A 17,101-nucleotide genomic window follows, 5' to 3' on the forward strand; every position below is an offset into this window, starting at 1 on the left:
GCACATAAGATTCACTGTTGACTGTAGTAAAAGCACCTTTATTAAGATTTTAATTCTAATTTCAAGAAAAGTAAAACCCACGCATTAATTTTTTGGCTTCTTTTGTTAAATAGCTATCAATGTCATCCCCTTATTAAGAAGAAAATTTTGTTTATTTTTCATGTCGATCAGCACTTAGTAACATTACCTGTAGCACTGTTTATGACACTTATTTTGCTTCTTTTATTAGCTTTAAAAAACAGGTTTTTTTCTTTTCATAAAAGAACATGCTATTCGGTTTTGATACCAGTGTTTCCCCTACCGAATCTGACCACACACAAACACACAAACCTTCATTCCCCTAAACAACCACTATAATGTACACTTAATGCAAAGCAAGCAGTTACTGATATGACTCGTGACAATAGTGATAATAATGTATGACTTCTTGCACCTGAGAAGGCAATAGCCTCATTCCCATTGCACAAAAAAGCCTCTAATACCCACTAACATCTGGTTTTTTAATGCAATGGAAATTTCACACCAATTCAAATACATCTACACTGAGTTTGAAAGGGGGACTTAATGAGTAAAGAGATAAATAACGAGAAGCAACCACTGAAAAGTGTTCCGAGACCTCTGATCGTGCTGCTGTCTGCGGTTTACCTGTTCTCCTGCCTGTCCATGACATCACAGGGACACACCAACAAGACAACACATGCAAACACACACATGCCAGCGGACAGAAAGGCAGACTCGCTCTCCAGCGTTAAATTCAGTGGCAACCATTTAGCAGGTTCACCCGTGTTTAAAAAAACTTGCGTGCACCCGCTATTTGAGGTGGAAATTAGGTAAACGATTCACAGTGCTTGCTTTTGCAACCGGAGAATCGGTTGCAGTTTAGTTTGGCGAGTACTGGCACAGGCAATGTTGCACTAATGAAAGGATAAATCATAGAATAATGAAGACTGAAGGCTGACTTTTGTGTTTAGGAGGTTATTGTTAAACTGTAAAATATTCTTTGTCCATTACATATCTTTGCTGCAAGTAATTGATAACCATATCTGAGAGAATTGCATCGCATAATTGCATATATACATAATATTGGCCAGTATATCAATATCAGAATTTTATTATTCCCCAATATTGGTATCGGCATCAGCCCCCAAAATCCAGTATCAGTTGTATTTGCCAAAACAACAAATACTGATCAATACTGATGCTAGGCTGATATGTGGCTGCTTCCCTGCTACACACTGATAGAAACTTATAGGGGGAAACACTGGATATCAATGAATTGTCTTGTTATACTGCAATACTCTGCTATACTACAGTTTGTCCCTGGTAATCAGATACACCAGCTGTCATGTCACACTTATTTCCATAGAGAGGACAAGTACCAGTAACGGAGGGCATCCACTCTGAAGCTGGGGCCAGCACATCAGTAGGCCGGCATAAAAATGCACGAAAAGTAACCGACAATTTATTACATCTCTTGTGATGGCTTGTTGTGGGACAGTGATTTACTGTGATCAATTCTCTTTCAAGCACACTGCATCACAAGTGCTTGTTTGTTTCAAATAAAAAAATGGCAGGTCACAGCACTTTGTAACAAATTCCCCTCACAGAGCTGGCATAACAACTAATGAAGCTTGAGCTGGTGTCTGAGGTGTTTGGGTTGTGGAATGACTTCATACTAAAAAGAGGTTATGCCAGTTGGTGTTAAGAGCATTTCGTACCTGTTGCTAAAATGAAAGGGCTGCCATGAAATTGTATAAAATTTCAAACACAATGACAGTGCAGTGGTGCACATGGCAGGCTCTGTCTATGTAAGAGAAAGCATTTGGAAATTACCTGTATTTCTGCAGCAATTATTCCAAAACTGGTTGGATCCTGATCCAAGTCATAATAATAGATAATAGGCTGGTAGGCAGTAAACATGCTTTTACCTGCCTCCACTTATGACTGGGATCATGATCAGACCCGTATTTTAGCGCTAATGCAGAGTTAATCCAGAAATTCAGGTAATATGGGCATTTTTTTCCCCAATCCTGCAATTAAACACAATCTAACAAAGTGAAAAGCTTGGTAACATTTCACTCATTGGTTTGTTTACAGCAGCATTGCTTATTAATATTCTGTAGCTTGCAGCTGAATTTACGAAGGAGTTTTGCAAAACAATAATGTCTTGATCAAAAGTCAAGTGCTAAGTATTTTAAATGAAAATAATTTATCATGATTTTATTTTAAGGCAATACAGGTTTTTTGAAGTGATGCTGTTTTTGGTTAGGGTACTTATCCATAGTCAGTGTATTACATACCGTAGATATCAGTCAACATGTTCCCAGTCTGGAGAAGCATGTAGGAGTCGAACACAGAAGCTAAGCAATTTTTATTCATTTATTCAATCATTATTTCAACAGAAAAACCTCTTGAGATTAAAAATCTCTGAGAGTATTTTCTCCACTTCACCTTTCCGTCAGACAGTCTGTTCTGACGGGGAGTCCGTTAACAGCATCAGTTGTCCATCTCGTCAAAGCTACCAGACTCTGTTGACAAAAACAGTAATTTAAGCTAAATGAACAAGGGGGCTGCTGGTCTACAACTACCTTGATCAGCTGGTTAGTTTGTGTTATTGTGTGACTTTGGTGAACACAAGCTAACCCTTAAACACCAAATTTCACACAATAACACAAACAGGCTAACTGATAAAGGCAGGTGGGACTTTTTTCTGCTGGCCCCCATCCACAGCAATAGATTGACTAACAATATCGTATGTAATATACTGTCTATGAATGAGTACCCCATGCAACCTCACTTCAAAAAAATCAGAACTCTCCCCTTAACTGACTAAGAGTATACAGGACAGTAGAATGAAGTGTTACCAGCTAACTCTGACTTTTCCAAACACATGGCAGTGGGTTCTTTTTCCATGTACTTCACCCTCACATGAGGCCCATGTAAACCCTCTCCCTGCTCCTCTGCCAGGCCAACCACAGCATAGATTTTGATACCGGCTCAGCTATGGTCCTGACCATCGAGAGCACCCTGATCACCGCCTGCTCCTCCGAGTCCCTGGTAAGCAAAGGCCACTTCAAGAATTTCTGCATCCGCTTCGCCGAGGGCTTCGAGACCTCCTGGGATGACTGGAAGCCTGAAATCCGAGGGGATATGGTCATGAACGCTTGTGAGTCCCGCATTTTATTCAAGTTAGAATTTAGTCTCAAATATGTGTCATTTTTATTCAGTTTTATCACCTTTAATTAACCCTTTAGAACCTGGATCGACATCAATTTTGTAGTGCTGCTTTCAGATGCCTTTTACAAGCATTTATACCTAAGGAACCTGAGAAATTACTCTGATATATTTTTAAAAGTTGGAAAATAGGCAATGAGCAACTTTGCAAGAAATTTCTAGAAAATTGCAAAAAAAAAACAAACAAAAAAAACCCAATAAATCAGTAAACGGAGACAAGAAAATAACTTGAAAAATAGCTGTGGGCAGATTATTATATATGATATTATCCAAAATAAAGAAAAAATGTCCAGAAAACTATATTTCAAATTCTTATATTAGGTTATTTTCTCTTTGTTGTTTTGTTTTGTTTTTTACTTTTTTTTTTTTTTTTTTTGCTTATTGTCAGTTATTTTCTTCAAACTGTTAACTAATTTCTTGCAAAATTTTTGGCCATTTCTTGTTATATTTCTTGTTATAGGATCACTGCCTATTATTCCCATGTTTTTGAAAGACATTAAGTCAATTTGTTCAAAAGCGTCAATTAAGTAAAGAATCAAAAGCATTAGAAAATGAATAATAGAACTGTTTAGGTGTTGCAAGCACCATTTTAAAATACAGATTTAAAATAAATAGAGAGATGCTTTTTTCAGAGATGCTAGACAAAAATAAAATACAGTTTTTATACGTACATACATGCATTTTTAACTGCACTATATGGCGTTAATGATCTGACTCAGTTGGTAGAAACAGAATTCATTTGTGACTTTCTACAGACATAGCACCTCTGAAATATGGACTGTGTGTGTGTGTGTGTGCACGTGCGTGCGTGTGTGTGTGTTTACAGGTGTAGTCCCTGATGGTACATATGAAGTATGTTCCCGGACTACAGGGCAACCCTCTGCAGGCAAGTTCTTTTAACTAAGATCTGGTCCATAAAATATTGATTGCACCCTAGAGCTGCACAAAAAGCATGAGACAACCCTCTGAAATTTTTATTTTTGCATTCATTTTTCCTCTCTCCCACCTCTCCTTTCTGGCTTCCTCACAAACAAAGCAGAAAGCAGTAGCGCCGGTACCTGGACCCTGAACGTGCTTTGGAAAATGTGCGGTATCGATGTTCACATGGATCCCAACATTGGCAAGCGCCTCAACGCGCTGGGTAACACGCTGACATCGCTGACTGGAGAGGAGGACGTAGATGACATCGCTGACCTGAACTCTGTCAACATGGCGGACCTTTCAGACGAGGACGAAGCCGACTCCATGTCGCCGACCATCCACATGGTCAGTCAGTGATGGGTTCATGAACATCATATTCTTATTTTTGGGATATTGTAGAAATGATGCACTATTTTGACCACAGCTAGATTTAGTCCATTTTTTTGTCATCTAAATATCTCTTGCAAATTAGTTGTGAAGACAAGTTGTTACTTTAAAGGTTAACTTTGGTATTTTTCAACCTTGACCCTATTTTCTCGTGGTTTGTGTCTAAGTGACTTACAGGAACAACATACTTTCAAATTGTTTGAATATTCAGCGAGGGGTGTGGCTGGCAGCTGCAAAACATGCTGCCATGGACAGGGTTTGTATGGTCATGAAAAACCTGGAAAAGTTATGGAATATCCACATAGCAATCTTGAAACATTTTGGAAAACTAAACATATCCTGAAAGTTCTGGTAAAGTCATGTAATTTTTACATAAGGTGTTCAAGGACCGTTGCAAATTTGATAATCCAATGACAATTTTTGACAATTTCTCCTCTTACAGTGTCTGGTTGGGATGAATGGTGTCATTTTTCATGATTTTTTGAAGAAAAAATAATTGCAAAATATTTTCTTTAAAAAATCACCAAAAATTGGTAAAGAAAAAAAGGCCACATTTTTTCAAGAAAACATGTTTTCTTTAAAAATACGCAGTAAAATAAATACAACACACAGCCTATAAAGTTGTATGCCCCTCCCCTTAGCCAAAACAATGAAATGTCTCTACCCAGTGCTTAAAAAATACTAAATAATAATAAAAGACATACCTCCCCCATTTTATATCCCCCTTCACAAATAAGTAATAGTCCTTAAGTTATATTTAAGTATTCAGTTCTAGTAATTTTCTGAATACCTTGTTTTTTTTAATAATAATATATATATTAAGCTGCTTGGTAACGAAGGGGAAGGGAAGGACCCTACAGCAAACACAGATGGGGAATGAACAATCAGCAGTGTTTTAATGATGATGAGAATGGGATGAGGAAGGGAGTGGAGTTTGGGGGATGGGAGCCAGGACTGATGGCGGAGGTGAGGCAAGGAGAATCGTGAGCAGAGAGCGGGGATTGTCCGAGGTGATGAGGGAGGCGAGGAGAAGCGTGATTCTGTTGGTGCATAGAGCGGGGGTTGTCCGTGGTGGAGTGGGCGGCGCGTGGCTGAGTCCGAAGGCGAGTGGCTGGGCGGCTAGGTGCCGGAGTTCGGCGAAGGAAGACACCAGAGGAAACACAAAGAGAGCACGAATGAGCACAAAAATCCAAATCCAAAAAAGCATGAGACACTAGAAACAACCCCAAAAGCACACCACAAACACTACCTAATATAACATAATATATGATATATTTTAAAAAGGTATTTTACAGTAATGAAAAAAGACTGATAAGAATTTGGATGGTCGTTCAAGAGAAGTTTGGTCTTTGTAATTTGCCTCAGAGTCATGGGAAAGTAATGCCTGTTTCACTGCTGGCTGCAGATGTCTCACTCAATGCTGGACCAAGTTCAAAAAGCACTTTTTCCTATAAGTCACTTAGACACTAAAACATTGGAAACCCTCAGCCTTTAAGAAAAATATGCTGTCAGCTATAGATCAGAAGTTCTGGGTTGTGACTCTAATTAGGAAGTTAGCAAAGAAAATGTCACTTTCTTTAGATTTTGAAGTTACAAAAGAACAGAACATAAATAATGAACTTCAGCTGTTAAGTTTGTTTTAAGTGGTTGCCACAGGTTAAATGAATTATTCAGCATTTTGGGAATTATGCTTGTTTGCTTTCTTGCTAAAAGTTAGATGGTAAGATCGATATTACTTTTACTACTATTACATTACTTCTTTTTATTAGAAAAACAACAGCATAATACCAGCATCATAATTCAGCTTCCTTGCTCCCTAAATATCAGCAATTGAAAACCCATGTCTGTCGATGACTATTATATGGATTAAAAAATATATATATTTTGTCACCTTTGCAGTAGGGATGTTGGAAAGAATATTTTTGACCAGTTACACTATGGTCTATAGGTTAGGTGTGTGTAAAACTTAAACCATATTTTTGAAATGTTGATAAAACCTTTTACCCCAGACAGTGATTTTTGAAATCGCCTGAAATACCACCTCATATGAGTGTAAAAATTTTTTACAATAAACGGGAGTTTTTTTCGGAATTAACATGTTTCCTGTAGGGGTGTTTTCTATTTGCAATTTCAGTTTGCGCAATTTGACGGTAAATGGAACTCTGCCAACAGTTAGCTCTGTTACCACCATAAACAATGTCAGCAGGGCTAGTGGTGCTAACATAGTTAACAATGCTAAAGGGAGTTGGCAGCTCTTTATAGCTCACTGAGGTAATAGAGTGCCTGACTAAACAGAAGGCCTTCTATATTTTCAGGGTTTTTTTCCATAAAAATTACCGGTGTAGTTACCGGTTAATGGGTGTGGGGCTATCAAAAGCAAAATTAACCAAAATTGACATCCCAACTTTGGACAGACTTTACACTAAGCTAACTAGCTGTCCATTGTATCATCATATTCAACAGACAGATATGAAATCTTGTCATCTAACTCAGCAAAAGAGTGAATAAGCGCATTTCCCAAAAAAATAAACTCTTCCTCAACTCTTTCTTGAATACATTTGAAGAAATCCTTCCTGGCTTACCTCAAAGCTTGAGAAGGTAAAGTCTGACCTGAGTCGTCCATTCTTCCACCTCTCCATCCACCTGTCCCTGCCGTTGTTCACAGAGTCCGGGGAGCCAGTTCAGCCCTCGGCTGACATTAAGGAAGCGTCTGGTAAACCACATCCTGGGCCTCAGCCCCAGGCCTCAGAGTGTGTCTGTCCCAGCAGACGACTCATACTGTGCATCGCCTCGCCTCGGAGCGGGCAGTGCCAGGGCCCAAAGACCTCTCTCCTGGGCCTGTGTATGTAGCCACCCACAGTGTTCAACTCTTCTCTGGGCTGACCAAATCACCTGCAGGGTGGTGTTACAGCCACCCGCAGTTATCAGATGAAGGTTGTGGATTCCACAATGCTGAGCAATGCTATTTCATGCTTGAACTAAATAGCAGGATAACGGAGAAAAGTGTCGCTTAGCATTTGCTTTCACTGCTCTCCTCATTAAGCTTCAATGATGGGTGAAAAGAAATAAATGAGTGTAATTCCTTTTGGCAAAATAGCTTTGTTTTTCCTTCCTGCACTTTGAGTGGAGCGGTGATTGTGGTGATGGTGCTGTCGGTGTTTCCTGTTTTGTTATAATTCACTGTTTTATGAAACTTGGTGTGTGGATTGGACTGCATATAACCTGTCGTGATTGATTCATTCCTATCAAATAACTCAAGCTTTAATCGGACAGATTTGGGAAGGAGGCGTTCTTATTTACAGTAGCTGGTTTGTTTCCATTACCAGATAAATGTCTTAAGTGTGTTTTTGCTTCAACCAAACAGGAGACCATTGACCCCAGAAGGCAGATGGCGATGGGGAACCAAGTGATTGACGCTCGTGGGAGGAAGTTCACAAAGAGGGTGGTGGACATCAGAGAGCTGAACGAGCAGGCCAAGGTCATCGACGACCTCAAGTAAGATTTTGCTTACTTACTTGTTAGTTATGATTCTCTATGATGCGATAATAATCATGCTGAATCATTCATATGGTGAAGGAATATCTTGAATTTCATTGCCGTTCTGTTAAAACTAAAAGGGAACCTAAAAACAAAGCAGAAGTGCTAAAAAACTGCAGTTTCTTGAATGACCACTTGAGGCTGGCTCAAAAAGCAAGTCAGTCTCCACAGAGCCTCATGTTAAAATGCTTACCCTTTACAACAGAAATAAACATGTTTACAGTCTAGTACAGAAACACTTTTGGTAATTTCAGTCATGACAACTGTACAGGGTGTGAATTTTTATACAACTCACCTGTCTGAATTTCATAATGGCTTGAAATTACTAAGGGTGAAGCTGCTTTCAAAGACAGCTGGTGTCGCTATCACATTATATTGCCAAATGTTGGTACGGTTAAGTAACACAGATTCATCAAGTTTAGTTGTAGCTGTCACTATATCAGTGTGTTTTCAGTTCATGAAAGTTAATTGTAATTTCTGGTTGCCTATACAGTCTTAGCTTTTGATTATACAAAGGGACCCTTGAAACAGTCTGATATACAGTATTTTTTCTGGAAGGAACATTTTGCTCTGATGATTTTAAGCCAGTTTTTAGCTTGAAAAAATTAGCATTAGCATTATCACAGTTAGACTGTAAATGCTCTGTTAATGCTAGGGTTAGCTCAGGCCAACAGGAACACCGCTCAGCCTTGCTTCCAAATTTTTCCAGCGGACACTTGTATTGTGAAAAAGAAATCTCTGCCGCCTAAAAAAAAAGATTTTTCCTGATATGATAGGACACTTCAAACTGAAAACAAGGTCAGTTATGACTATTATACATTTTTGATCCATTGAGAGTTTTTTTTTTCGTAAAATTTTCCTCAAGCCACAAAACTCAATTCAACAATCTGTAATGAGAGAAGCACTACTGGGCACATTCAGTGGGCCTCATAACGTAAAAGTAAACCCAAAAACTAGAATTCTTGTGTATGCAGCAGGTGAGCACATTTATTGGGCCAAATAGATGCTATTTTGGGGTCCAGTATCTAGATTTTATTACACATCCATGTGTTAGCTTCAATCCAGCATCCAAGTACAGTCACTTCTCATCACCTCTGGTTCCAAAAATTCAAGATGGTAATGGTGAAAATGCCAGATGTAATTTTTTAAACCAGGAGTCCACAAACCAATAAGTAGCATCAAGGTGGCCATCTTCATTTTTTTATTCACTCTCATTAAAAGTCTCTACATCCTCTTTTCTTCACCACAGGAAACTGGGGGCCAGTGAAGGCACCATCAACCAGGAGATCCAGCGCTATCAGCAGCTGGAGTCTGTGGCCGTCAATGACATCAGGAGAGACGTCCGAAAGAAGCTGCGTCGCTCCAGCATGAGGGTGAGTACTCATCCATTTACCCTCCCAAATTAGCATTGTATTCACCAAAGAGAGATGACACCGTGGGTTAAAATGTGACTTATTAAAGCTTTTAACACCTAAATGTGTCTCATTTAGACTTTCAAAAAAAAAAAACATTTGTCACTTTGTGATTGTCCCTCACCAGGCGGCCTCTCTGAAGGATAAGTGGGGTCTTGGCTACAAACCAAGCTACAACCGCTCCAAAAGCATCTCAGCGGCAGCAGGCCGGCCACCACTGAAAAGGATGGACAGACAGAGGTAAAAAAAACAAACAAAAAAAAGGCAGGGGCAGCCACTTTCCCTGGTGTCATATTATTATGGAAATAACACTGTTAATGGTGTTTGATCCAGAATTTACTGTAAACAAACGAGACCAAGTAACCTCCGTCTCACACGCTACGTGTTTTTTAAAAAACACATTTCCCATGAATCCTTTTTACAAAGAGGATGCACTGACTCACATTAGTATGTCGTGTAAAGGAGAGCTTATCTTATTTGTTTATAGTCATTATGCAGATATCTCAGAATTAATGTAGTAATTAATGTGGTAATGATGTTAAAACAGTTGACACGTTGAAAGAACCTCAGCAAAGGAAAACACACTCAATCTGAGGCCAAAATGAGTTCACATAACAGGAGATCGATCTGATGAGGAACAATTTCTGCTTTGATTTTCAGTGACTGTAAACTAAAGACATGGAAACTGTGTGTGTGCGAGCGCGTGTGCGTGCGTGTGTGTGAAAGACAGAGAGGGAGAGATTGGGTTGATGAGTGTTTGTAGGGGGTAATGAGATTGTGAAGTTTTTTTATCTTCACACAATTACACACATACCACATTAACATGGTTTCATTCGTAAATCCTCTGTAATTATTTAGAAACAGACAAATAAATAGAGTGAAATAAATAAATAAATACATAAATTAATAAAGAAATACATACATTTAATTATTACTACTATCATCATAAGTACTTAGGTCATAAATCAGTGGAGGAAAATTACAGATGGAGACTGGGGTTGGGTCATGATGGCTCACCAGCAGATGGATATTGTAAACATATTACAATGCTTTTCAGAGTATGTAATATTCATTGTGCAAATTCAGAATAACATTTCATCTTGGAGTTGATGTCTTGTACATGTTCACTTTGTCAAAAAAAGAAAAAAAAATGAAATAAAAATCAGTTTGTCATATCAGTAGAAGTCAGCATATTGGCCGATACGGATATTTAATTTTAAATCCAATATTGGCTGATACAGATTATGTGCCAGTATTATCGTGCATCCCTAATATTTAACGTATTCATGCATCTAATGGAGTTTACTGTGTCCATAGTTCCAGAATCGGGGATGTGGATGATCTGCCAGACATGCGTGTGGATGCGTCCTCTCCTGGGCCTCGGGTCACTTTTAACATCCAGGACACGGTAAACTCATTTCTAAAAACATCCCATGTACTTCACATGCTGACAAACACAGAAAGCTGCAACATATGGACATATTTAGCATAGATTTGATGCACTGTAGCATATATACTCTTTAAACATTTGTAACCAAATCAATAACCAACATATATTTTTAGTTTCGTCAGTTTGAAGTTCATCATCTCATCCTTCACGTCTGTGTGTTCGTCACTGTGATTGTTCTTCATACATGACACTGACATGATGCCATGACTCATATGTCCTGTGGTCATGGCTTTTGCAGTTTATTTTAAAGGTGTCTATAAAGAAGAAACCATTGTGCTCTGAGGATTTTTTTTTCTTTTTTTGGATAAGCTCATCTTTTAATGACTCTTTTGTTCAATTGAAGATAAATAATCCGTCCTTGGACGCTGCACATGCACCTGTCAGTCCAGGAGAGGTATTTAAGGTATACGGCTCCAAAGATGAAATTTAACAAATTAAAATGCCTAACCAACACCGACAGATACTTCTGTTCCCTCTTCTCCTCTGTGATTACCTTGGAAAGTGCTGATAGAACTGAAATATGCAAAATCAAAACAGGATGATGAAATACCAGCGTCTGCTTCAAAGATAACACCGGTATATTGAAAAAATAATATGTTAATTTGCATGGTAACTTACTGTAATCTTGCTCTTTGCACCTCTACTTACACCATGATTAATGTGACACATGGCACCAAATTAAAGTTTTACAGTCTTTATAAGCACTCAGTAGATGGTAACCAGCAGCATTCCATCCACCACAGAGATATGTGAGGCAGTCATTTGTTCCTGAGTTTAGTTATATCACCATAATGCAAGCACTGTCTCAGGAGTTAATTTTCTTATATAATAAGACTCCCTTGTGAATACAAGTTTATAGTGGGAACGCTGCTTAATGAATAAGTGAGTCGCACTTTCTCATCCTGTCTTGAAACTGCATAAATAACCGAATCAGCTTGTCTTCAGCCTTAATACACTGACTGATTTCTAACAGTGATGCATGGTGAGCTTCTGAATCACAGTCTGTCAGCTGCTGTCTGCCACAACAGTGGTTCCTCTCTCTCACACCACACAATAAAAGATAAAATACACGTTATAGGTCGACATCAGTCCAGTTTAAAAAGTCATTGTAATATAAGACTGCAATTATGTGTTATAATTACTGCAAGAGTTTATTATAGACATTTTACTTCTTATCTTCCATAAAGTCTGAAGGCTGAAACGCCATCACATTCCAGACTCACGCTTTAAAGCAAATTTCTTTTGTAAAACAAGTAACAGGTACTTTGTAAATCCCACAGGTTGGCACAAATTGTTAATAATTTACTGTGATAATGTTAATCCTTTGAAACCTGGAGCAACATCACTTTTCTTATGCTGTAATGTTAATCCTTTGAAACCTGGAGCAACATCATTTTTCTTATGCTTCTTACAGATTCCTTTCATAAGTATATAACCTTCAAAACAAGAAAATTGTTGCAGTTTCCTTTAAAAATATGGGAAAAAAGGAAATGAGTAACTTGGTAAAAAATGATCCACGAAATCGCAGGAAATTAGTAGATTTAGAAAATTATTTTCCAAAAAGCTATGAAAAAAATGTTTAGAAAAGAAAAAAAAGTGAGGGAAAACTGTTATTATTATTATCATAATAATTTATTTAAAATAATGGTTCAAAATACATTTCAAGCATTTTTTCAGATATTTTCATTATTTTTTCACTTATTTATTTATTCATTGATTAATTTTCAGGTAATTTTGTTATACTTACTTACTTTTTTTGTGCTAATTTTTTCCCTCTTCCATTGCCTTCCATGTTTTTTTAAGAAATCAAACAATTTGCTCAGGTTTCAAAGGGTTAAAATGCTCCGTACAGCATCTAGACATGTCAAACCAGTCAGCAGTCCAACATTTTGGGGAACACACTTCTTAGTTCTTGAGTGGAGAGCTGGAGGAGAAGATTTCCGAAATTCTTAATATCTGTGTTCAATATCCGTGTTCAATATGGAGATAAAGCCAGCAGCCGGTTAGCTTAGCATCACTGGCCAAACTGCAAGCCTGGCCTCTTAAAGGTCACTTGCTGACATGACGCAGTGACTTCTTGACCTGTCATCATCATGAGGTTGCCAGGCAACCAAATGAGACTGCAGGAGACTCAAATGATTCCTAAAAAATTTATGACCAAAAGAGAAACTACAGGGAACTTTGATTTTGTGTTGATTTTGGTGACCCCTGTTTCCTGGAATGAAGACTGCGTTTCCCATCAGTACCATGACTGTGCATCAAAAAGATCCTGATCTTCGTATGGCAGGGACTTATTCCTTAGTGAGCGGCAGTGAGCATCCGTCAGTACCTGTCTCTGGGACCTGCTGTGACCGTTGGTGGGCTTTTTATTTTTCCAGCTGTCGTTAAGGATCGCAGACTTTTACACTTGAAAGCTTTCTTGGGCATCTTTCCATGGTCACCCTCTTCAGAGTGTGTTTCACCTTCTCTCCTGTCGGGACGTCACGTCATTCTCATCTTCTTCCTCGTCCTCCTCCTCACAGAAAGTGCATGACCTCTCAGCTGCTCTGAGAACATCTGCAGGCTGCTAGTGCTCTGTTATTGGACAGGTCATAAAACAAAACTGTCACGTGAGATATTTCTCAAGCATTTAACCCTTTGGGCCCACTTTAATATTACACACGCTTGTATCGCTCAGAGCTTTCAATATCATGCTATAAAAAAATATTATATAATAATTTTACTTCCTTCTTTTATCAAATTTATTTTTAAACCAACATCAGTCCTAATATTCATTTTTTTTTTTTTGTCATGATGCCACTATTTTTTACATGGTAAAAAAGAACACAAAAAAGATTTATTTTAAACATGCTAAGTAGATTTGATAGTGACAATGCACTTTGTGGAAATAGCATGTATTTTCTCCATATGCAAATTATGGTTAAAAAAATGTTTTCATCAGGTAGAAAATAGTAAAAATGATCAATTCAAAGGCAAAAGCCCAGAATGACACCCAGAAATAATACAATGCAATGTTTTTAGGCATTGATGGCTGTGGGATCAAAAACTGCAGTTTGAATGGGCTTCAGTAGCTGAGCTGGAAATTCTAAGACTAAACAAAAATAAGAAATCTTGCCAAAATGTACGCCATATGCATGAACACTGCCAAAATGATAAAAAAAAATGAAGAATGAAAAGCGTGTAAAATGCAGCAAACTGTCCCTGAGGGTTAAAGTCAAGCTTTCGTGTCTTGAATAAAAAAGAGAATTTCTTCTGGTACAGATAACAGAACACTATCTCCTCTGAAGTTCTGATTTCATTGGTTACTTCCTACTTAAAGACATGATGTTTTAAGTAGGAAGAGCTTCATGTGGACTGTCTCTTTGTGTGAGTTTGACTCTCTTTCCGTCTCTGAAGTTTCCTGAGGAGACAGAGGTGGACCTGTTGTCTGTCACCATTGACGAGCCATCCCATCCTCATCATCACCTTCATCTCCATTCGCCATCCGTTCTGGAGGGCCAGCATTCAGTTTTCAGTGCCCCCGGCACCCCTGCTGTCTTCTCACCCGCACTTCCCTTCCAGCACGACGACATGAGGCGAGACGACCTGTCCTCCTCCTCCTCCGAAGACTCTGAAAAGGAGGACGAGTTTGAGCGGGAGCGACCGCCGAGCTATCGGAGGCCATTGTGAGTTTGTCTTTGAGTTTTGTTTTTGCCTACTCTAGCATTCCTGTGATGAATGTAAGATGAAAGGAAGCAGCATTAATCTCACATTACAATTGCGTGAAAGCTTTTCTTTCATGATTTATTTTTTTTTTGGTACTATAAATAAAGCGTTCACTAAACATTCTCTTTCTTCTCAGCCAAGCGTCGCATAGGAAGTCCTCGGGGTTTTCTGCAGTGAGTCAGCTGTTCAGCGAGCGCTGGCCTAGCACGCCCGCCAACCGCAGCTTCAGCGGCCCGACAACTGAGAGGAACATCGACTTTGAGCTGGATATCCGTGTGGAGATTGACAGCGGGAAGTGTGTCCTTCACCCCACCACTCAGCAGCCCGAGCATGAGGACATTTCCCTCAGGAGGTACCGCGAAAGACACGTCTCTGCTGCACAGAGGACAGATTTTATTTCAAGTCTCACTCACTGTTACTGTTTTTTATGTTAGAAATAAAGTCTAGTAAAGAGTCAAATCAAACGCTCCATCATGAAATCTCTGGAATGACTTGCCAGATAAAATTTTACACTTTGCCTTAGCGTTACTCCACAGAGCGCTGGAAGCAATATTTTTTAAAAGGCTTTGAGGGGCTCATGGGGGGCTCTTTGATGTGTTTGCTTTTTTAATGCCAGTTTAGTCTTACATTCACATTGGCACAATTTTAGAATTAGACTTGATTTCATACATGATCATTAGTGATCTCATTATATCATGAAACATCTTGTTACAACTTTTCATTACTATTTATTTAACTTTTTAAAAACTTTTTATTTATTTACATTATAAAAGTGTTATTAGTCTTGATGTTATACGGAAGCATATATCATGTGATGAGTGATCACATTACGTGAAACCCACAATAGCAAGACAACACACAACACGAACGAGATGTTCATAATAAATTCACATACTTAGATTTTTGACCTTCTTGTGTCCATCTTCAACACTACTAAGTACATATTCAATGCTATTATTACTTCCCAGAATCTGCTCATTTTGTTTGGAATTTATCTCCCACTTTGCCATTTACAGTGGAAAAAAAGAGCACAAGAAATAAAAAAGTATGACAAAACAATAATAAATATAATAAAATATTTTAATAATAATAAGATATAAGGCAAAATTAAAAACAAACTCAAAACAGAAAGAGAAACAGACAATTAAAGCAAACAAAAATCAAGGGGAAAAAAGGCGACTACATTTCTGGCATCGCCCGTATTAACAGGGACCATTGTTTATTAAACCTGTCCATTTTCAGCTGTAACCTTGCTGTGATTTTTTCCATATTGAAAACATTCTTCATCCTGTCTCTTCACTGGTTTGTACTGGGGGGCTGTGGCTTTAGCCAGGAGGCTGTATTTTTTTCTGTCAAGAGCAGAATCCCTACTAGATTAATCATTTTGATAATAAATGACCATGTTTTAACACTGTCACGGTATAGAAAGATAAATAGTATCATGTAATCACAAGGAAAGTTTCTTGTTTAAGGTGACTCGCTTGAAGGAAAAACGTGAAACTATCTTGTCATAACACAAAAAACATAATTTTAACAAGAAACCTTTCATGTTATTACCTGATATTGTTCTAAGGGGGGGAGGGGCTCCGCTGAGAGACAGGTCAAGCTTGACTCAGATCAATTTGTGATCAATAACAATAACTAATCAAAGTTTTTGTTTAACATTCATAAATGTCGCTCATATGGCTCTAGCTCTCAGGGAAACTAAGACGATTCACTTACACTGTAATCGATGGGAGGCAGTCAGGGAGCTGGATAATGGACCGTGGTGCTGCTGAAGCTCAGTGCTTAAAAGAAATCAATGCATTCAGATTAATAAACAGAATAAGACATAAGCACACCTTCCTCATATGCCTCTCTGTGTCCCTGTGGGTTTTCCAGGAGCTGTGAGCGCAGCCTCAAGAGTCTGGACCAGGAGTCTCCCCCCAAGAAGAAGAAGCTGCAGCCTACCTACACCTCCACCACCCACCTCCTAGCTGGCAAGAAAAACCCCTCGTCCCTGCAGACCAAATCCAACGACATGGAGACCACAGTCTTTTACATTCCAGGAGTCGACGTCAAGGTCAGCCTTTTCCTCAGCATCCAAATAGTCCACAAGTTTCTCAAGTTTTTGTCCTTTAACTCTTTAAAACTTGAGCAAATTGGCTTGATTTCTCACAAAAAAATGTGGGGAAAAAAGGCAGTGAGTATTTTCACAAGAAATTACCCCAAAGATTTGTGAAACAAAAAAAAAATAAAATCCTACATGAGAATTACCTTAAATTAGCACAAAAGGAAGAAAGATAGAAGTTAAAAAAATGACAACAGAAAATGACATTACTGATTGATAATAATAAAATAATGATAACACTAATGATCATTTATTTTTCCTAACCTAATTTAAAATATGTAATTGTAATAGTGATAGTTTTCTTGAAATTTTCCCTAGATGCGTGACTATTTTCTTAAACTTTGA

The 17,101-nt window shown here is 38.4% G+C and overlaps 1 protein-coding gene across 1 annotated transcript in view; it reads left to right on the top strand.

Moving 5' to 3' along the window:
• kiaa1109 (KIAA1109 ortholog) overlaps nucleotides 1-17,101 on the top strand; it is a 148,834-nt gene that overhangs the window by 76,542 nt on the left and 55,191 nt on the right. Inside the window, exons 61-73 of the mRNA XM_042500822.1 lie at nucleotides 1,367-1,450; nucleotides 2,968-3,166; nucleotides 4,061-4,120; nucleotides 4,274-4,500; nucleotides 7,208-7,384; nucleotides 7,907-8,037; nucleotides 9,329-9,452; nucleotides 9,619-9,731; nucleotides 10,809-10,899; nucleotides 11,285-11,344; nucleotides 14,338-14,606; nucleotides 14,783-14,998; nucleotides 16,528-16,708. Coding sequence (XP_042356756.1) covers nucleotides 1,367-1,450; nucleotides 2,968-3,166; nucleotides 4,061-4,120; nucleotides 4,274-4,500; nucleotides 7,208-7,384; nucleotides 7,907-8,037; nucleotides 9,329-9,452; nucleotides 9,619-9,731; nucleotides 10,809-10,899; nucleotides 11,285-11,344; nucleotides 14,338-14,606; nucleotides 14,783-14,998; nucleotides 16,528-16,708 — 1,932 coding nt within the window. The remainder of the gene's footprint in view (nucleotides 1-1,366; nucleotides 1,451-2,967; nucleotides 3,167-4,060; nucleotides 4,121-4,273; nucleotides 4,501-7,207; nucleotides 7,385-7,906; nucleotides 8,038-9,328; nucleotides 9,453-9,618; nucleotides 9,732-10,808; nucleotides 10,900-11,284; nucleotides 11,345-14,337; nucleotides 14,607-14,782; nucleotides 14,999-16,527; nucleotides 16,709-17,101) is intronic.

The sequence above is a fragment of the Plectropomus leopardus genome, chromosome 14 (genome assembly GCF_008729295.1).
Source record: "Plectropomus leopardus isolate mb chromosome 14, YSFRI_Pleo_2.0, whole genome shotgun sequence".
Lineage (NCBI taxonomy): Eukaryota > Metazoa > Chordata > Actinopteri > Perciformes > Serranidae > Plectropomus > Plectropomus leopardus.